General features: G+C 42.2%; 1 protein-coding gene across 18 annotated transcripts in view; it reads left to right on the top strand.

Moving 5' to 3' along the window:
- The window catches only part of LOC147027002 (sorbin and SH3 domain-containing protein 1-like), a 419,639-nt gene that overhangs the window by 302,187 nt on the left and 94,519 nt on the right, over nucleotides 1-22,933 (top strand). For all 18 annotated transcript variants that reach the window (XM_085882987.1, XM_085882986.1, XM_085883002.1 and 15 more), the window contains one exon: nucleotides 243-283. In XM_085882987.1, coding sequence (XP_085739113.1) covers nucleotides 243-283 — 41 coding nt within the window. The remainder of the gene's footprint in view (nucleotides 1-242; nucleotides 284-22,933) is intronic.

Here is a 22,933-nt window from a genome sequence, read left to right as displayed (position 1 = left end):
CCCAATCTTATTTTGAGATTTTTCGAGCAATTATGCACATTGCACTTGTAAGCGTTGAAAAAATACTTTTCTTTTAACTTTACGGGTCACGTAACCTATGGTGAGGATGCGGTTCGTACATCGGACTATATATTTAAGGATGGGTTTATAAAAGTCAATGGGGCATGGATAAGGCACAGGTGTGATGCACCTAACGGGTCGTCCCGTGTGCGTCATAATCTCTTCCAATTGTGTCTTTCCAGACGTCTGTGTTGGAGACGCGAGGTGCAGACAGAACGCACAAGTGAGTGGACCTTTCTCTACATCCTCATTACCCAGAAAGTTCTGCGTCTTTATCATTTTTTTTGTTTTGTTTTGGAATGCAGAAAAAAAAACCTGCATAATGTGGTCACCTGACTAATGCAGCCTTATTTTTTTGGGGTGAGGTTGGAATTTGTGAACGCACTGTTTGTTTATTTTTGTGTGAGTTCCCATTGTTTATCACTTTCCACTCAAAGCTTAAAGAGGAACAATGGATGCTCTCCATCTTGGCACAATTTGTTGCATCCCTGCTGGGACATCTTTACAGATGCTCGACGAGCCTCTGAATCCAATTTTGGACAAAAAAATATTTTTTATCACCATCGATCCTACTCCTCTGTTTGAGCATTTTTTTTGAGAATTTATGGTTTTTGCAAGTTATAAAAGGGCTTTCTGACCATCGCACGAATCCGAGTTCCATGTTCTCTTCTGGTCGTGGACGAGTCGGTACAATCTTTGCTTGAATGCTCAGTATGAACATGGCACTTATTTCCCTGACACCTGGCAAGTCGTAGAGACGTTTGTTGCACATTGTGCCAAGAGTTTATTTGGTTTTATTGAAATCTGACAAACTTTTGGGAAGGTGCCATCTTCAGCCGTCTGTTTGTTTGTTTTCTTATCTGGAATTGCAGGTAACAGTTATTATTATTTTTTTAATCATGTTTTGTGACATCATAAATGTTCTAAACATAAATACATTTTCAGAAATGAATGGCTGCTTGAGCTGGGATGACGAAGCTTCCAGATAAAAGCAATTTTGTATCCTGAGGCCCCTTCTTTGCGGCCAGGTGTATGGTTATTCCGAGGGAAATGATAAACATATAATGCCTTTGTTACTGTGAAATTTATCTTTCCCGTTTGCCCATATTCGCAAATATGGTGTTGGCGTCCTGGCTTCTATTTTCTTTCTGACTCACGTAACAGCTTATCTGCCGCTCCGACTCGTTAGACTGAGTGGGTGAGGGTGAGAAGGGGGGAGAAGCTTGAAGACATGGGCATCTGTGACGTTCACTCATCTAGCTGAAACAGTGCTGAACCTGCCAAATATTCCTTCCCAAATATCTCTCACTTTATCGATGTCATGAAACTGCCTTCACACCATGGAGGAGCCGCAAAGCTGCTTTCTTTAATTCGTACTGCAGGTGTTGTACTGTCGGTTACATTAAACAACCACACTGGAACAAAACTGCCAGTCACTGTGAATCCATAACGAAGTGCACAAACTGCATTTCCTGAAAATAGACATCGGTGCCACTGATGTCTGTGTGTGTGTGTGGGTTTTTAATGACACATCATCTTCACCGATTCTAACGTCGGTGTTTCCTGTGTTGCTTATTTATTCATGTGAAGGTGGGGGTCATAATATAATATCAAAAGGTGATTTTGTAATCTGATTTGGTGTGAGAAGTAAAAGTTTTTCTTGTTTTATCTGCTCTTATTATAAATTGTAATCAACAGCCTTAATATCTTGATAAATAAGAGCATTTTGTTGAGCTAAAAGGGCCTTTGAAATATCATCTTCCAGGCGACGGAATAACAGCGTTCCTCCTCCATGCTCTAACATATTCTTTATTGTGCATTTTTAAAAAGGATGTCTATGGACTCGATTTGTCATGTGGTTTCACGGAAAAATTGTTTTCCTTTTTTTTTTATTGCAAACACGCACACACATTATTTTCTTACTGAGATTGAACCACTCCTTTCTAGCAGTGTTCCATACAGGCTCTGAAGCTGAAAGGTTTAGTTGTTTGTGCTCCTTTCATTGTTGTGCAGCTGGTTTGCCATTTGCAAAAGTTTCAAATGTTTTTTCCAAGCATTTGACCTTTGAAGTATTCGTTGAGAATGAAATTTTCACTTGCTTTGCATGACCCAGTCAAAACGGCTTCCCAGACAGCCTCGACGCATCCACACTCGCCTCTGAGCTGTCCAGCCCGGGTTGGAATCTTGACCCAGCTATAAACTGTCAACTGTCGGTCTGGTGTTTTGCGTGCAGGGTGATTCATCAATGTGTGCGCCTTTCCTTGGCAGGACGTTAAGCTAGAATACCTGTCTGCTGGTATTAGTTGATGAATGTTAAATATCCCATGGTGTCTTCCACACGTTAAACGTTGGCACACGTTGGCAAACGTCTTCCACACGTTGGCAACACGTTAAACATACACCTCTCGGAGATGCTTGAAATGTCAAGCCACGACACCATGGGATATCAGGGGAGAGGCGAGTTATCACAGGGCACCCTGATTTAATTACAAATTCTTGCTCTAACCTACAGGAGGGCACTGCATCAGTGTCACAGCAGCACCTCGGAAATAATGTAACCATCGTGCTGAATTCAGAACGGAATCTCTGTCCAATATGCATTCGCTAACAACAACCTAAGGAAAAGATCAACTTAAAATGAAGCATCTTAAATTTCCATTCGGTTTCCATCGGCCTCGAAGCCCATTCTCATTACCTTCGTGAGGGGAGAGGCTGCAAATTTGTTTGTTGCAAAGTCAAAGTTTTGCAACTATATTGCTTGGTCTGGTCTGTTATTCTGTCTGACTGTCTGTCTGTCAATCACCGACAGGTCACATTTTTACTCCGATCTTCATGAACCTTAACTACCTGGTAGATGTCGTCACAAGCTAGAAGTCTATTTTTTTGAGGTCAAGTCAAAAGGTCAAGGTCACATTTCATCATTTTTCATCTGATTTACTTGATATGTATCCGACTATTAATTTCCAATTGGTCACTGGCTTTGACACCAATTTTTTCTTCCGGAACTGAGGCATCAAAAAGCTACATACTGTATATCGAACAAACAGTTTCAAATGGAGCACCGCACCACCATTAGAGTATTTAAATTGCATCAGACATGGCAATAAATGTGAATTGTTACTCCCAGCTTGCCTGCTCGATGACAGAAGATGCCATTTGCATTTTTGCCCACTCCATCCCTACCCCGTTTAGAATCCCATGCAGGCACGGGAAAATTGCTCGCATATAAAAAAAACCGAAAAAAACATGTGGATGGTGAATCCGCAAAGGCAAAACCTCAGTCAACCCACTTGAGTATGTCTATTAATTACGTACTGTTTCATCGTGAGTTGGACCATGAGTACATCTATTACATATTGTTGGACCGTGAATACGTCTATTAATTACTCACCATCATGACGTACCTTTTAGACCTTTCAGACCCCTTTAAGACCATTTGATATACTGATAGACACGTTGACCTTTCAAGACCCTTTATAACCATCCATCCATTGGGACCATACTCTGTACAGAGCTTTGGTGCTGCTGAAGCAGTCTGCTGGAAAATTGGACACAATCCTGGACAGGATACACGAATGGCTCAATCATCCCAGCAAGCTGGTACTCATTTTGCCGACCTCAGAAGGATGATAGGATGAGTCAACCCCACCTGGTATTAATTCAACAACCGAGCGGGATTTGAACTCAGGACCCGAGAATCCCAAGCCCGCCACCCTAACCATAAAGCCAACACCAGGCATTTATAACCCCAAGACTCCTCCGGACCTTTACACACTTTAGACGAGACCACACATCCTATCAGGTTTAAATTTAAAATATATATTCCCCATCACGACTAGATCATAATTTTGAAGTTTCACGTTGATTGATGTAGCAGTTCAAGAGAAATAGTTTTTTTTTAAAGATTTTCGTTCAATCCAATATGGCTGCTAGACTAGGTCTGTCCTTATTTTATTTTTTTGGGGAAATTTCAAGGGGCTAACCCGAATTTAGGTTGTTATTTATGAGAAAAAAATATATGAACCCAAAAAAGTATTGTCTGGGGGCTGTCAAAAATTGGCAAAAATTTGACAATTGTCAAAAATTGTCAAAAAAAATTGACTACCAGCTGTCAAAAATTGTAAAAGAAATGTGCATTTTAATGTTTTTCTGTATTTTTGTATTTTTATGTCAGAGCTTAAGCTTAAGTAGCTTAAGCCAAATCAAGTAGCTTAAGCACTCAAGCAAGCACTCCAACAAAACAATTGTTAAGAAACGTCTGGTTTGGCACGTTCTTCGCAACACGTAAAACATACACCTCCCAGAGATGCCTGAAATGTCAAGCCACGAATGCTGATGTCTCCGGATGTTAATAAGCATTGCAATATACCCAACAATTCATAGCTATGATGAACAGGCATTCAATAATATGAGTGAGGAAAGTGAAAACAACAACTTTATCGTTAAGAAACGGCTAATTTGGCACACGATTGGCAACACGTTAAACATACACCTCTCGGGGATGCCTGAAATGTCAAGCCACGAATGCTGATGTACCTGGACGTTTATATGCATTGCAATGTACCCAGCAATTCGCAGCTATGATGAACAGGCATTCAATAATATGAGTGAGGAAAGTGAAAACAACAATTTTATCATGAATAAATCTTTGCGGCCTGTTCCAAGCCAAGGTAAGGTTGAGCATGCCAAAAAACACGACAGCTTCAGACTCCAGCGAGGTTACCGAGGAAACGCCTAAAGACCCCAGACAGCGAGGTGGCCAAGGATTTCCTGATGAAGGCAAAATTAAATAAGGCCGTTAATTATCTTCAAAAGGGGTGTTTTAATTAACCTAAACACCTAATCTTCACTCTCACTTCCTTGGAGTTTTCTTCGTATGCATGCAAAGTTTCAGACTGCTAGGTTTTTATAGTTTTGGAGTTATGGAGGAGACACACTGACACACACATTGCCTTTTATTAGTATAGATAGTGAACTAACATACTATATCTATTCATTTATACAACAACCTTCAGTTTGGAATGATCCATTTTCAAGTATATTTTAAAGTATCAGAGCAGCAAACATAACAGACGGGTACTAGTGGGGCAACTTAGCTAAATATAGCATAACAATTGTGCATTTTGTGAGGAAAGCACCAAATTTGGCACACTATTAGCCGAACATATTATGAACAGATTTGGATATTGGGCCATCTCAAATTTTTGATGGCAGTGGAAAATGGCTGCCACAGTCATCAGCAGCTAAATTTGAGATGGCCCAATATCCAAATCTGTTCATAATATGATAGGCTACTAGTGTGCCAAATTTGGTGCTTTCCTCACAAAATGCACAATTGTTATGCTAAGTTGCCCCACTATACATATTTCCTTTAACTAAGCATGGACTAACAACAAGATCCCTCACCAGGCCCGGATGTGATCGAGCCAGTATGGGGATTATATATTCGTTGTTATTATCGTGGTTATTATTATAACCATATGGTTCGAAAGTCATCTCGTTTGAAGTGCAGGTTTGAAAGGATATGGTAGTGATGTGGAATTAACAAGACCATGGTACATTTGAACAGAGATTCTACTCCACTCACTTGTGACCTGACACATTGAGTTCTGAGCAAACAAAGAAACTCATTATGATGAGCAGCCCTTATTTGCAAATGCAATGAGCTTCTGACTTTATCATTGTGAGAGACCTGATAAGCATAATTATCCTGCAGACAATTTAATCTTTATCTCGACTGTCTCAGTGCCTTTGCAAACGATGTTTCCTGGCAAACCATTCCTTATATGGTGACAGTCACTTTAGCCAATGCTTTACAACAGATTCCATACTTCCATATTGCTTAAAAGCATTTTAAAGCAAATATAGATAAATGAGTGCATAATTTGTGGACAAAGAACACTTCTCTCGACATGAAAAATATTTGTTTCAGCATGATCAACACAAAAACACCAGTGCTTTGCGATAGTCTTGTGATCCATCGAGCATATGTGTCCATGCTCACATCTCACAAGATGGAATTAATTATTTTACTTCCACAGGTGCAGGTCAGTTTGGTTCACTCTTCAGTTCACTCTTGGTTTTTGCTGTGAAATGAACAGTTGGTCAGGCTTGCCCATGTTGATTGCTCGTTTGCATCCACAGTAGATGTGAGATAGATGGTAGAAGAAAGATGAGTGAGAGAAAAGATCCTCTCGCAAATTGTGTAAGAGTCTGTATATGTAAGTGTCACTGCAGGATGCAACCTAAATGAATGGCATTGAAATGGAGCAGTCCCGGCTCGCAGCAGCAATTCGTGATCCCACGCCCGGTCATGCTGACTCGACGCTTGTCCTTGCACCGCCTGTCTCCCTGGAGAGGTTCGATGTCTGGCGATATTCTCTCCAGCTCTGTCCCCGGCAATGCCCTCGAGCTCTGTCCCCGGCAATACTTTCTCCATCCCCAGCAATCTGTTCAGAATGAGCCGCATACACTGTTTATGAGCCACGGATGAGGGGATGAGCCAACCATCAGATCAAAAGAAGCTCTAAGAAAATTGAGCTTCCCGATGAGTCCATAGCAGTCATTGCCACGCCCTGCCAGGCCCCAAAAGCAGAATATGGCTCAGTCGCTGGCCAACAGGGGCACGCTTAACAGCTCCTGACCTTTATATGGAGCTAACAGCTTGGTTTTTGAAGCCGCTCTCTGGACGTGAACGTGTGCTGGCTTTCATTCAAAAGTAGGATTTTAGGGAAATCCTTGTGTTACCTGAAGGTCCTTACACAAGCTACAGCGCACGTTCACACTTCGAGTTATGCCCCAAAATAACCCGACCTACATCTCTTCCATGTCCTTCAAGGCTGTGGAAAGTGTTCAATGAGTATGTGGCAGTTGAGGCATTTGTAGTGAAGTAGCAGTCCGTTATGGCATTGTGGGGAAGAGGTGGAAGTTCCTTGTCATGAGATTGTGAGTAATGGTCACGTTTGTAATGTAAAATGTAAGCGTGGGTTGTTGTGGGGATTTTTATTAGTCGTATGAAGTGGTTGTGGTGAGCGTGGTAGAGTTTGGTGAGCGAAATGGCGGTTTAGAATTGGCACGTGGCGTGCAAATGCAAATGGGGTGCTCACGGCGCGCTTGCTTTGTTACTAGTCGTCTTCACTTATTTGCGTGCATGCTTGCTTGCATGTTTTGTGTGAGAGAAACGGGGTGGAAGAACGCAAATATTGAAGGTTAAAGAACCCTAACTGAAGGAGTCCCACGCAACGCATATTTCCCCTTTACCCACTAGACATATGGAAATAACTAACTACAGTCAAAGCTCGTTACTATGCCACCCGTCGGGACCGAGCAAAAGTGGCATAGTTGCGAGAGTGGCATAGTAACGAGATTTTGTAAAAACGGCCTTATTTTCTCAAGTTACCCATCTGTAGTTAATCTTTAGACAAAATTTATTCCAGCAAGTGAAAGGCACGACTGTTGTATAAGCTAAGCGAACGGAGAACATACACACACTAACAGAGTTCACACACTAACATATGGCATGGCGAGAAATTCACGACACACAAAGCTTTCAAGAATCGTCGGCTGGCGCATCTTCTTTCGGCGGATCTCGTGCATCTCGTTGTCTAGCCGATCGCACGCTTGCATCACACCGGGCTTCCCGCTTCTCTGCTGCATGAACTTCCGGACGGTGCTACAAGCGCGCTGGGCTTCCTCGAACGGAACGATTTCCTCCTCGACAGTTACCTCGTCATCTTCGCTTTCCACCGGCTCCTCACTGCACAGAATCTCCTCCGCAATCTCCTCCAGCGTGAAATACCCGCCAGTCGCGATGAGCTCGTCAGCTTCGAGAAAGTCAGACAGCTCGATCTCCTCGTTCTCGTGCATCTTTTCCTCGGCAGGCAGAGCTTCCCAGATGTCGGGCAGCTCCGCATCCTGTGGCTCAGTTTGGATCTCCTCTTCGATGAACTTGGCCTTCGCGAAACAGTTCCTGATCGTCGACTTGCCGACCTGCTCCCAAGCACGCCGGGCAACGTGAAGAGCGTCGAGCAATGTGAACTTGAACTCCTTTCCCTCGTCTATGGCCTCAAGCCGGCGGCATAGCAGGAGCTTCTTGTAGTGGCGCTTGAGGTTCTCTATGATTCCCTGATCCATTGGTTGCGAATTGGCTGTCGTGTTGGTTGGGAAGAAGACCAGTTGGATGTTGTTCAGCTCGGGCTCGGGAGGGTGGCCAGAGAAGTTATCGAGACAGACCAGCACTCTGCGTCCCTGCTGGCCGAGTCGTCCGTCCCACGCACGCAACATCTCCTCGAAAAGCTCCGCCGTCATCCACGCCTTCGAGTTCGCCTTGTACTTGACTGGGATGTCTTTGTTCTTGAAGGCACGGGGTTTCTTGGAATTGCCAATCACCAGAAGAGGGAACTTCTCGCTGCCGCTCATGTTTGCCCCACCCAGAAGAGTGATCCTTTGCTTGCTTTTCTTTCCTCCAGTACACTGCTCTGAAAGCCATGGTCTTGTTCGGAAGCAGCTGCCAGAAGAGTCCAGTCTCGTCCAGGTTGTAGACGTCGTCTGCGGAGAACTGCCCGAGTAAGGGCCGGAGAACCTGTTGTTGCCACTCAAGAAGGGATTGCGAATCCACCGCTCCAGCTTCGCCCTGCACTGTCTTGAACGTGATGCCGTGGCGCTTCTTGAAATTGCCCAACCAACCGACGCTCGCCATGAAGTCTGGGATGTGCATCAGCTCGGCCAGTTTCATCGCCTTCTCCTTGATCAGATCGCCGCTGACAGGCACATTCTGTCCTCTTCATTGCTTCAGCCACATGAGCACTCCCTCATCAAGCTTCGGGTCCTGAGCCTGCGTCAACTTCATGCGCTTCGATGGAAATCCAGCTTTGATTGCAGCCTCGATTGCATCCTTCTTGCTGAGAATCCCCTTCACGGTGGTTCTCTTAACTTCGACGCCCCATTTCTTGCGAATCTCCCTGGCCAACTTGGACTGATTCGGCTCCTTCTTCGCGGCATCGATGATCTCCTTCTTCTCCTTCAGCGTAAAGTCGGTTCGCTTGCGTTTCTGAGCTGACATTATGGGCTGAATTTGAAAAAAAATGATGTCACTGTTGTACGTGTGCCTGCGTGTCTGTGTGTGTGCTCGCGCTTTTTTGTGTCTCGTTGTGCGTGTTGTGATTGGCTTGTTGTGGCTGGCATAGGGGAGAAGAATCGCGTGTTTTGACACAGTCTGACTATGCGCGTACGTATTGAGTTATGATGTGCGCAGCTGGACTGTAGTTCGTCGCTTCGCCTTTGGACGTGAGTGTGATAATCGAGTACTGCGCAATACAGACTTTTTCACGACTCGTGCCTTTTAACAGTCACACAGTGGTGGCATGGTAGCGAGAGTAGGGGGTGGCAGAGTAAATTTATTTTGTATTGAATTTTGTCGGGACCGAGCAAAAGTGGTATAATAGCGAGAGTGGCATAGAAGCGAGGTGGCATAGTAACGAGCTTTGACTGTAATATACATACTATTGAAATAACTGCCATGGGATCGCTGTATATTGTGTATCATTGCCTTGGAGGCATGCGATTTTACAGAACCGCCACAATATTTTAAAAAATAAATAGCACTTAATACACATGAGGAGGACTTGACGGGTGCCAAGTTTCAATTTTTTCTCGTTTCAGTTTCGGTTTACAGAGGTCCAACATTTTTCCTTTTTTTTCCAACATTGCTGCCACACTATGTGACCTATGACGTCATAATCAATTAAACATTCTACATGACGAGTTGCACCTGTGGTGAAAATTGTCAACCCGACAAGCGTTTGCAGAGAAAATGAATTTAAAAAGGAATAACAAAATGCAGGCACATACGCACGCACGCACGCACGCACGCACGCACGCACAAACATGACTGATTGCTTAACCCAACTTTTTGCTTCGTGCGCATTGGGTAATAATGATGATACATGGTAATCATGATACTTGACTATGTCTATTAATTATATACCATTGTAACGTACATTATTTAAGTGTACATTATTTACGTACTAATGCATGTGAGTACAGCTATGAATTATGTCCTTATGAAATGTGAGTACTACTATTAATTACATTTTATTGGAATGTGAGTTTGTCTATTAATTGCGAACTATCAAAATGGGAGTACGTCCATGAGTTACATCCTGTTTGAATGAAAGTGGACCGTGAGTGCGTACATTAATTACTTATTATTGAACAGTTTACGTTTTGTACCCCACTGACGGACCGGATCTGGATCAGGACCTTAATCAAAATCTAATTGGTTTATTCTTGTCACCTAACCAACTCTTCCACCTCGTTTTGTCAAAACTTGTCCACAACTTTTTGAAATATCATGCTACATTCAGTATCGTTTTTGGCACCATCTCTCAATGGTGATGAATCATTTCAAAAAATTTAAATATTCTTGGATCCAGATCCAGATTCAGATTGTCACCAAAATTGAATAAATCCTTCCTTGTTACACCACCAACCTGTCCAGCAAGTTTTTTCCGAATCCCTCTGCAACTTTTTGACACATCGTGCTATATATCGGTTTTGGCCCCTTCTCTCAAGGGTGAAGAATCACTTAAATTCTTGAATCTGGATTCAGATCTTCACCAAAATTTAATCATTTCGTCCTTGTCACACACCCAACCTCTACACCAAATTTCGTCTAAATCCGTCCACAACTTTTAGAGATATCCTGCTCACAGACAGACAGACAGACAGATAAACAGACAGGGGTGAAAACATAACTTCCGTCCACCTTTGGTGGCGTAGGTAATTACGTACTATTGAAATGTCCCTTTTAAACCCTTTCGACCACTTTATACATTTAAAACCCCATATACTCTTTTTAGACTTTTTAAGACCCTTTAGATACCCTCACCCCCTTTCGACTCTTCAGACCTTTACACCTTTTACACCCTTTTGACCCCATTAGACCATTTCTACCTCTTTCTCTCAATTTCCCTTTCTACCCTTTGGATTACCCCTTTATTTGACCCCTTTCTACCCTTTAGATTAGACCCTTCTTCAGACCTTTAGACCTTTTAATACTTTTTGACACTTTTGACCCTTTTGAAAATTCGACCATTTTTAGATGTTTTGAGACCCTTTAAACCCCTTTCGACAATTTTGACCCTTTAGACCTTAAATTACACCCTTTTGACCACTTAGACATTTTAAGACCCTTTCAACCTCAGACCTTTTCAGGCCTTTCGATCTTTACATCTTTCAACCTTTACACATTTAGACCTTCAGTCCTTCAGACTTTTACACCTTTTACACCTTTTCAGATCTTTGCCCTTAAGACCATTTAGACCTTTCATTTGCAATCTTGGCTGAGTAAATCCTTCCATTTGTTTGCCCCACACAATAAGTCCTGGCGAGGATCTGCAATCTCTTGATTGCTCTCTGGTTTCAGTTGCAAAATGGAATGGTCCTCGCCCAAATTGCTAAATTATCTCTGGTTTTCATTAAAAGTATAATCTAGTCGGGTGACTTTCTTTTTAAGTACCCCAATTTGGGTGAAACATGTCTCACAATGGCTTAAATTCTTGATACTTAGACAATTCTGATACCTCTCCACCTACTCCTTCACCCCTCCTCTCTTCCACCAAAATTTAAAAAAAAATCACTATAAAATAAAATAAAAAATCATTATAGCTTTACATCACAAATTCCAAAGACTTCAATAAGTTTTGCATAAGCAGAAATAATGTGAAACAATATGGATGGTACTTAATCTAAAAATTATTGTTATTGATGCCAATTTGTGCATTTTTTTTTCCTTATTTGTTTACTTGTGATAACTTTACTTGGTTGCATCACCTGGCTCATTTCCACATCACAAAATTACTCGCAAAGCATTGTGCACAATCAATTCCCTCAAACCAGTTTCATGAGGCTTTCTATGGCTCATGGCTAAAAAATTTTTACTCGGCATCATGTCAGTCAAACCAACCTATCCAATGGAGATAGGTGAACCAAATATTATAAGTGTCAAACAATTGTAATATATCATATGCCAAAAAACAAGTCACGAAGTTTCGCCATCCCGCCAATATCTTTACTTTCTACATTAATGAAGAACCTTCCTCATTTCCTAAAATGAACTCATTCCGGAGGTCTCCTTTTTCCAAGTCCTCATTTTCCAGACATCATCCTTGCTCAGAGAGAAACATTTTATCACTTAGGCATAAGTAAGACGAGGACAATATTGATGAACTAGCATTTCCTTTTGACTGTTCGGCAGTGTATTGGTTCAGTGTGAGGTTCACGCTTGGACACTAAAGATTTGATGGAACTAATTATTTATCTATGGTTGTTGAAGCAAGATGTTTATTCTGAAAAGTTGAGTACAGTGAAAGGGTAACAAGTAAAAATATTGTCGTTAGACGTTTCTTTTAAATTGTGAAACCGCTTCAATATTTGGGTATGTGCTTCCATCCACCTGTCCATTAATAATGAAGACGAAGAAGGACATTTCTCACCCACTTTGTTTATATTAATTCGAAATGGTTCTAAAGGGTAATTCTCATGGGTTTTGTTCATTCCTAGGCTTTGCCTACTTCATATTAAAAATGCCAAACTGAACCGCTTCCTTCAGACATCAAGTCGATTAAAAAAAACTTATTTATTTATTTTTCTGTGTTGAAAGAATGTGAAAATTTGTCAAATTTTCAGTAACTTCCAGAAACTGAACAATCTCTTGTTAACGAACCATTTTTTCTGCCTTCTGTTTATAGATCCATCAAGTCGTTAGTTGTTGTATAGCCCTGGACAGTTCTCTCGAACAAGCCTGCGGCACAGAGACAGCTGATTGATACCCCTGGTGTTGGCTTCGTGGTTAGAGTGGCTGGCTTGGGATCTTACAGTCCTGAGTTCGAGCCCCGTTGGCCACTGAATTAACACCAGGTGGGTTGACTCTGCCTGTCATCCTTCCAAGGTTGGCAAAATGAGTACCAGTGCACTGGTATTGGGGCACAGCATCAGTGGCATCGTCGCGCCCCAACAAAATGATAGCTACCCGGCAGCAAAAGCTGCCATACTCAAGAAGAAGAAGAAGAAGCTGATCAATCTCCCAGGAGTGACCCAGAGATTCCCCACATCCAGGATGGTGTACCCCTGCCTTCACAAAGTCAGGGCCATGAGGGAGTGAGAGAGAGGAAGACAAGAGGGAAAGGGCCAGTCCATGGGGTCCAATCGGCACTCTGACCGTGACCACACTGCCCTGACAAATCTGGGCAGCAGGGAATAATGGGGAAGATTTTCTCCCCGACTTGCTTTGGGGGGTACAACCACCCCGAAGAGTCATCTCTGATAGTTGCAGTCATTAGTAGTTTTAGAGAGAGAGAGGCTTTGTGAATCTTCTTGGCTGAGTATATACGAACGGTAAAGCAGAGAAAAAGAGCCAGTCACCATGTACTTTGCCGTGTACAGTGCCGTGTTGGTGTGCTTCCTGCATCGCTTGGGCTTAATCTCCTTAAAATAAAAAATAAATACCTCATTTGGACAACACCTGCCTGCCGGTTGGACATCTATTATAATAGAACCTTTGGGTTTTCTGACTGTTTCCTTTGCATGAAATAGCAAGACACAGCACGCTGCCCAAATTAAAAATGAATGGTCTACTCCAACTTTATTGCGACATCTTTTTTAAAGTGACTGCTAGTTTTCCCCTGGTTTCTTTAACTTTTTATTTCTTGTTTGCAGCTTCTTCTCACATAAGGCGGAATTTTACCTTCCGGTTGCATGCTTTCTCGCCAAATGGCTTTGCTGCTGGCTGCACATCCTTCTCTGCCTACCCTTCCATTATTGAATTGATCAATATTTTAGAATTTGGCTAGGGCATTGCCAACACCAGGCTTTCATTTTGAAAGGTACTGTGAGATAGTTAATGTCCACAATTTAATCCTAGCAGATGGGACAGCTGAATTAGCACTCCCTTGTAAGATTGCTTACTCTGATAAAACTCCATGCCTGCAAAGCACAAGGATGACATTTAAAAATCAAGCTGGAAATAAAACCCAGATTGAACAGCTCAAAGATGAGTTTGCTGCGTCTGAGCCTATCCTATTTGTCCATTCTTTAGCATTGGCGCACACATCCAGTCCACTATAAATTATTTTCATGGCAGTTTTAACAGCTCGAGGGTGGAACTCCTAATAAGGTGAGCTAAAATGAGCAATTGGGTTGAGCAGAACCCAGTTCTCTTAAACTTTGCATTTGTTTAGCTCGTACACGCGCTCCCTATGGGAGTGGCAGGAAGGGTTGTGTTGTTATCCTGTTTGGGGTACATAGATAGTAGATCTAGGCTCGGGTCCGTTAGTCTGTGGGGGACGAAATAAGCATATAATGCCTCAAGAACATCAGGTTTCCTCTCTTTCAGTTTAGTGCTAAACAGCAGAAAGGATTGATGAAAAAGGTAATTAAACGTGTTTGTGGTTTATAATCTCTTTTACTTTTGGTGGCTTGGAAAAATACCATGATGAGCTTTCAATATACACCTTAACACGGATTTCGTCCAAGGCAGAAATCCCCCTTGGGGAAGGGGGGAAATGAAGTCATGACAACCTCCATCATGTGACCCTTAGTCCTCCTGTTAACTTTGGTTGCGATTGGATAAGTCATGACCGAATATATCATTGTCGGTCAGTCAGACAGACAGGCACCTAATTGCATATTTTAGTATGATTTTGAGCCAAAATGCACCAAAGAAGCGAACGTGTAATATCATCTTAATTATTAACAAATAATTTATAAGCAGACAAGAACATAATCAAATGTCATAGAATAATAATTATAATCAATGCTAATCACTACTTCTCATGTTTTGGGTCAGCAAGGTAAGTGGAAGTGGAAAGAAATGATAAATGGAGCTAACGGGTAAGTGGAAAGAAATACCTTCAGACTGGGGTGAGGGAGGGAGGGGTGTGAGGAATGAAATTGAGCTCAGTCAGGCCTGTTGGAAAAGTGTTAACAACAATAGGACACTGGGCATGATATGATGTTGCGGAGAGATGATTGGTTGCAATCACAGCAACTTGCCAGGATGCTCTGGAACATCTGAACTGATGGGCAGTGAAATACCCCTTGAAGGCATTGGTGGTAGGCAATGTGAAGTAGGCAATGGAGCACAGTGAACTTAGGCAGATGAACCCTGTAAGTATACTCACACTGCCACAGTGGTGGTACAGATTCATAGAAATAGTGACATAATCCAGAGGGCACCAAAGTGTGCAGGTTTACACTTCGTTCCAGGAGAGACAGCATCTGGAGCACGTTGTTGTTGTTGTTGTTGTTGTTGTTGTTGTTGTTGTAGCTTTTGTCTTATCAAGCAAAAAGACCGGCAGAACTTAAGTATCCATGCAGCATCTGCCGGATGCTCCCAGGAGATCCAGTGAAGAAGAGATGTGGAAGAGGTGTTTGTGTTAGACCAGAGAGAGGCAGCTAGTCATAATGTGTGCTGGTTTGTTTGTGGGGTAGACAGACAGAGGGAGTGTTGGGTTTAGTTTGGGTTCGAGCCTATGTTGATATTGCATAAGGGAGGGGTGGTGTCGACACCAGAGTTTAGACTAGGTGTTGCTTCAGAAAAGTGAGTTGGGGTAGGGGAAGGTGGTTGTGGATATTGTTTGAGGGACGCTCTTCTATGGACTGTGATGGCACATGGAGGTGTTTTGTGGGGAATGAGGTATATTAAGGATGTGAAAGTAATGATGAGCAGGTGTTTTGGTCTACTCCAACTACTCCTCTTTGAATTAACCTGGTGTTGGCTTAGCGATGAGGGTGGTGGCTTGGGATCGTAGGGTCCTGAGTTCAAGCCCTGTTGGCCGCTGAATTAACACCAGGGGGTTGACTCAGCCTGTCATCCTTCTGAAGTCGGCGAAATGAGTACCAGTGTAGCAGCCAAAAGGCTGCACATGAAGGGAAGGGGTATTGACAGATTTATTAAATCTGGTATTGGTGTTATGCAAGCATCATGGGCCGACCTCCTCCTGTGCAAAAATTTCCTTGTAATTCCTTGTATGTGTCATATGTTGTTAGGTGGAGGATGAGTTGTAATAGAATGACGTGTCGTGAGTGAGAGGGATGTTGAGCTGCAGAGGCGATGAATTGAGTACCTTTCATATTTAGGTGGATTACAATTGGGGGTACTTTTGTTTCAACATGTAAGTGGGCTATGTCTGTCGATCTCAACACAACCTGTTGATATCCTGAGAGCTTTCTTTTGTATTTTTTGTAGTTTTTGTAAATTAATGTCTGAAGAAGTGGCAGCCCAGCTCGTGCTGGTGTAATTGATGGTAGTCCAGATGAAATTGGGTGTGTAAACGGCGTATTTGAACCAGCGCAGTACCGAACATGTGTGGCTGTCCGCATGGCTGCCAGATGAACCAACTCCAAAAGCTGGATGCATCTGTCCACACAAAGCACTTCTCTCTTGACAGTACTGCTGCAACTCCCTCACTGCTCAACCGTGCCAAAATATCCCTGAACGCATTCATCTCCAGATGCTGCTTTCCCCATATATCTCTCCAACTGCAAATGGCAGTGGCGGACGGATCCCCTTGAATTGCCTCTCACAATGCTCCGTCCATAGTCCCTCTTTGAATGAGCCAACCAATCAGATGGGCCGGCTCAAGCAATGGCAAGTTCGAACCATCCATATCGAGAGGATCCGCAAATGTATGTTCAAATGTTCCTCCCACTCTCAGGCTGACACAGCACAGTATCAAAGGAAAAGTCGACAATAAATTAATCATGATCCACAAAATACAATACGACCTGCTGGGCTCTTCATCTATCATTTGCCCTGCGTGGCCCAAAATGTAATGTTATCTTCAATGGAATTATCAAAACGAAAATAATACATTGCATCATTGAACCAACAATAACCATGAAAAAACATTTTCGTAACTACCAGAATCAATGGTGCAATGCGTAAACTACAAGAACTTGCTCTCATAAACCGCAAGTTGAAATTGCATCCCCATTTGTGATGCAAACTTTATTGATTTATCTTGCAAATGCATTTCAATAATTTATCCTCACCTGATGAACAGTGATGATTTGTGCAATAAATAGGCAAGTGTGGGGGGTGGTTGTAAGGAGTATTTGAGAAATGTGATTTGAATAATTAAGCAACCGTAGTTGGTTGCTGAAACTGCCCGAGGTTGAGCTTGCACCGCGGTGCCTTTGGACATTTTCTTAGTACGCTCAGAAGGAAGCAAACATGGTTGGAAAACAAATATCACAACTTTAGAAAAATGAGAACTTTTTGTTCATTCATTTCTTTCTGCCCCTCCTCCCATGTACGAGCTTTTCTCAGCAGTATTGCTTCGTCATAGGGAAACATTTTAAATTTGTTTCGAACCCCCCTTGACTCCCCCGCCTCCCCACAGTTATTCCTCCCCTCCTTCAGCCTATTTGAGAAAAGTATATTATTTTGCTCCCTTTTCTTGGCTGATATAGCCAAAAAATTTATAAGATTCAATATCATGTTGTTGCTGGTATGATTAAACATTGGCTAAGAGTGAATCTCCTGGCTCCATGGCTGCGTTTCATTGAAAACACCCTTTTATACACTAGCCTCACCATGATATTCCCTTGTCTCTATGCCCCCTTTCTCTCAAGGTCAGTGGAGCTTGAAAGACATTTTAAGGTCTAAAATTTGAATATGTATGTGTGTGTTTGTTGTTGTTGTTGTTGTTGGGGGAAATGCCTTCTATGGGGTAATGTTCAATCTATCCACAAGAGCCAAAATTCAAAAAAGAAACCACACTTCCACTTCGGTGTCTTCTTTTTTAGAACCTTATAAATTGATATTAATCGTAAATGTCACACCAAATTGTTTGATAAATGAGATACTTTTCCATTGCTCGTTGTACAAATGCCTGTTTTTTGGGGTTTTTTTGATAGAACCATTCCGAAAAATGTCTTCTTGGCTACAGTTGCACAATAAATAATCAGAACAATGATAACTACGATACCTAGTGCAGGATTTGTCAAAAGATTGAAACGGCTAGTTAGAGAGCTGCTGTTAGCAGATTACCGCAAGTGTCCGTAAAGGTCGCAAAACAACACCAAATGGAATTCGATAAATACAATAACGATGGTAAAAACATTCTTGATGAACTATTTAAATAAATACATTTAAAACATCTTTGGTGGTTACTGGGTGGTTGTGGAGCACGTCTCGATTGAATGGTAAACCAATCGGATGTGCTAGGTAATACGCGGACCTCTGGTCGTTTATACCTGTTGCTGCGTTCGGTCCTTGGGGAGTAACTGCTGACATCTGTCTATCCGGGTTCTTCATGACATCTTTGATCTTTCTTCCTTTCTCTTTCACATCTCTATTCAGTCGTTCACACTTTTCTATTTTTTTTTTCACATTTCTCTCGATTCGTGCTTTTTGTTTTCTTTTTGGTAATTTTCCTATCTTTTACTCAATTTCTCTTTCTTTATCTATCTGTCTCGGGAGAAGTGAATTCTTACATTTGTAGAAAAAAATTTTTTTTGAATAAGGCTCACTTGGTTGCACCTGGATGGCTTGAGGGGTAGAGGAGTCATCAGCTGAATCCCAAATCCTGTCCAGGTTCTTTCTGACGACTGTTTTTGCTCTTTCCTTCTTTGGCTTCCTTCTGATGGCATTCAATCCAGTACAATATTTGGTCTTTAGTTTGAATGTGCTATGCAAGGTGTTGATTTTACATTTATACATTGTTTTTTTTTCAATAACCGGGCGTAGTGGCGTGCGCCTGTAATCCGGCTACTCGGAGGCTTGGGTTGGAGGATTGCTTGAGGACGGGAGCTCTGCGCTGGGCCGCGCTATGAGAGGGTGCAGAGCAGCCCAGAATCATGGCGAAACCCAATCCTTATCCCTGTGTCGTAAGAGGCGACCAGGGTTGCGTCAGGAAGGGCATCCGGCGTAAAACCTGTGCCAAATCAGTATGCGGATCATAACGGATGATCCGCTGTGGCGACCCCTAACGGGAGCAGCCGAAAGACGAACAACAACAACATTATTTTTTCAAGAAAATAGACATTATCAAAGCTTTTCGACTTGCACTTCTCAGTATAAAACCGCAAGCAGATGAAGAAGAAGCACCAAACTTGATCGGTTGAGAGAAAAAAAGGACGGATTTACGTGATTTGTGGAACCAGAGAGCATCATGAATAATGAGTAGGTGGAAATGAATTGGTGGTTTTCATGATGATTCAACTGACTGTGGGAGAGTTGTCACACAGTCAAGCCATCATATTCAAAATAGATATCTAGTTCAGACAAATTATTTCTGTCGACAAAGAATGGGATTGGTTGACCTGATGAATGTGGCCTCCATTGCATGAAGGTGAGCTAAACTGCGTCCTCTACTCAGGATTTTAAACTCGCCAATACGATATTACTCTGCACATGAAGGATTATTTAGTGAATGGTAACCAACTTCAGAGGCACAAAGAATAGTTGTCGTACTGTGTACATTCTTACAAGCCCGAGTTGGTTGTCTCTGTTTGGTTGACTGACCCCGTCTGATCCCCAAAGGGACGTGTGTGTGTTCAATGTGATCCTTCAATCTCAAAGATGTGCGGCCCACAAACCTAGCATCACACTGGAACTGAAATTCGTAAATAATCTAACTTATATGAGAGGCGGGCAGAACATCTTTTTGGATTGACGGAAGCAACCGGCAGGTAGTGAAAATCACTCGTGGTTGAACAGCATATTAAGAATGGGGCACTGTCTGTCTGATCTGTTTTTCAAACCATTGAGACACTTTGCCTTTCCAAGGTAGACGTCGGTATACCGGACATTTACCAGGTCCGATTATAGGATTCTTTGGTGGGTTCAGGAATTTGAGTGTATATCTATTGATTATCTGTTCGGGATACCCATCATGAAGAAGAATAGTCTTGATGGTCTCAATTTCAGCATGGAGTTTTTCTGTGGAGCAGATCTTTCTTTCTCAATTGACCAAGATACCAATCAATCCGATCTTTTATCTAGATTCTAGAGGAACGGTAAGAGTCCCACCTAGTATACTGTCCGGTAAAAGTAGACTTACAGTAGACTGTGGTTTTATAAGCGTCTACTGATTTCTCAACAAAGACGTCCAAGAAGGGAAGTATGCTGGAGCGTTCAATCTCTGCAGTGAACTCGAAGGATGGATGGAGAGAGTTCAGGTATGCCAAGAAGACTTTACATGCTGAGGTTGACTCAAAGACAGCAAAGATATCATACACATACCAGTAATAGATGGAAGGGGGTTGAACTCCAGGATGTGGATCTGCAAAGACACGTTTTTCACCCACTCTTTCGATGCTGTTCAACCACGAGTGATTTTCACTACCTGCCGGTTACTTCCGTCAGTCCAAGAAGACTTCTGCCTGCCTCTCATATGAGTAAGATTATTTACAAATTTCAGTGTCAGTGTGATGCTTGGTATGTGAGCCGCACATCTTTGAGATTGAAGGATTGCGTTGAACAACACGTCCCTTTGGGGATCAGAAGGGGTCAGTCAACCAAACAGAGACAACCAACTCGGGTTTGTAAGAATGTACGCTATTCTCTGTGCCTCTGCAATTGGTTACCATTTACTGAATAATCCTCAGTGTGTCGAGCAATATCGTATTGGCGAGTTTAAAATCCTGAGGAGAGGATGCAGTTTAGCTCACCTTCATGCAATGGAGGCCACATTCATCTGGGCAAACAATCCTGTTCTTTGTAAACAGAAACAATTTGTCCGAATTAGATATCTATTTTGAATATGATGGCTTGACCGTGTAACAACTCCACCACAGTCAGTTGAGTCATCATGAAAACCACCAACCACCCCCAACTCACTCTCAGATAATTAACATAAAGTTTCTGCCGGTACTTTGGTGATTCATTTCCACCTCATCATTGTTCATGATGGTTAATTTCTGCCTAGTCATTGTTCATGATGGTTAATTTCTGCCTACTCATTATTCATGATGGTTAATTTCTGCCTATTCATTATTCATGATGGTTCATTTCCGCCTACTCATTATTCATGATGGTTCATTTCCGCCTACTCATTATGCATGATGGTTCATTTCTGCCAACTCATTGTTCATGATGATTAAATTCCGCCAACTCTTTATTCATGATGGTTCATTTCCGCCTACTCATTGTTCATGATGATTAAATTCCACCGACTCTTTATTCATGATGGTTCATTTCCGCCTACTCATTGTTCATGATGATTAAATTCCGCCGACTCATTGTTCATGATGGTTCATTTCCGCCTACTCATTATTCATGATGGTTAATTTCTGCCAGCTCATTATTCATGATGGTTCATTTCCGCCGACTCATTATTCATGATGGTTAATTTCTGCCCACTCATTATTCATGATGGTTAATTTCTGCTGACTCATTATTCATGATGGTTCATTTCCGCCCACTCATTATTCATGATGGTTAATTTCTGCTGACTCATTATTCATGATGGTTTATTTCCGCCCACTCATTATTCATGATGGTTCATTTCCGCCCACTCATTATTCATGATGGTTCATTTCCGCCTACTCATTATTCATGATTGTTCATTTCTGCTGACTCATTATTCATGATGGTTAATTTCTGCTGACTCATTATTCATGATGGTTCATTTCCGCCCACTCATTATTCATGATGGTTCATTTCCGCCCACTCATTATTCATGATGGTGAAAAACTGCCTACTCATTGTTCATGATGGTTACTTTCTGCGCACTCATTATTCATGATGGTTCATTTCCACCGACTCATTATTCATGATGGTTAATTTCTGCCCACTCATTATTCATGATGGTTAATTTCTGCCTACTCATTATTCATGATGGTTAATTTCTGCCCACTCATTGTTCATGATGGTTAATTTCTGCCTACTCATTGTTCATGATGGTGAATTTTTGCCCACTCATTATTCATGATGGTTAATTTCTGCTGACTCATTATTCATGATGGTTCATTTCCGCCCACTCATTATTCATGATGGTTAATTTCTGCTGACTCATTATTCATGATGGTTTATTTCCGCCCACTCATTATTCATGATGGTTCATTTCCGCCCACTCATTATTCATGATGGTTCATTTCCGCCTACTCATTATTCATGATTGTTCATTTCTGCTGACTCATTATTCATGATGGTTAATTTCTGCTGACTCATTATTCATGATGGTTCATTTCCGCCCACTCATTATTCATGATGGTTCATTTCCGCCCACTCATTATTCATGATGGTGAAAAACTGCCTACTCATTGTTCATGATGGTTACTTTCTGCGCACTCATTATTCATGATGGTGAATTTCTGCCCACTCATTATTCATGATGGTGAATTTTTGCCCACTCATTATTCATGATGGTTCATTTCCGCCTACTCATTATTCATGATTGTTCATTTCCGCCTACTCATTATTCATGATGGTTAATTTCTGCCAACTCATTGTTCATGATGGTTATTTTCTGCCTACTCATGATTCATGATGGTTAATTTCTGCCTACTCATTATTCATGAGTGGTGGTGTCAGGTCAGGTTAGATCTGTGACCTGCTACAGGTACCATGTAAACCTGTACTAACCTGTTTCATGGTCGGGTTGTCGGCGACTAAACCGTCTCCCCCACCAGGTTTTCTGGTGAGGAGGGTGTTTGGATATGGACACCCAGCAGGATTAAAAACAAAATCTGTCAAAGGGCGGAGGGGCTCCTTGTGAGCCAACGGCCATCCATATCTAGTGCCCAACTGTGTCTGCGGACGTCCTCCTGCAGTTGGGTTACTTTTTTGTTAGGGGGTTGGTGGCAGGATTTGCACTCCGGCCACCGTAAAACCCTTCATTCCGCAAAACACAAAAACGCAAAAAAA

The sequence above is a fragment of the Eptatretus burgeri genome, chromosome 5 (genome assembly GCF_056783735.1).
Source record: "Eptatretus burgeri isolate ZD-2024b chromosome 5, Ebu_testis_v1, whole genome shotgun sequence".
Lineage (NCBI taxonomy): Eukaryota > Metazoa > Chordata > Myxini > Myxiniformes > Myxinidae > Eptatretus > Eptatretus burgeri.
Note: the sequence above shows the minus strand (reverse complement) of the source record. Positions and strands in the feature narration are given on the sequence as shown.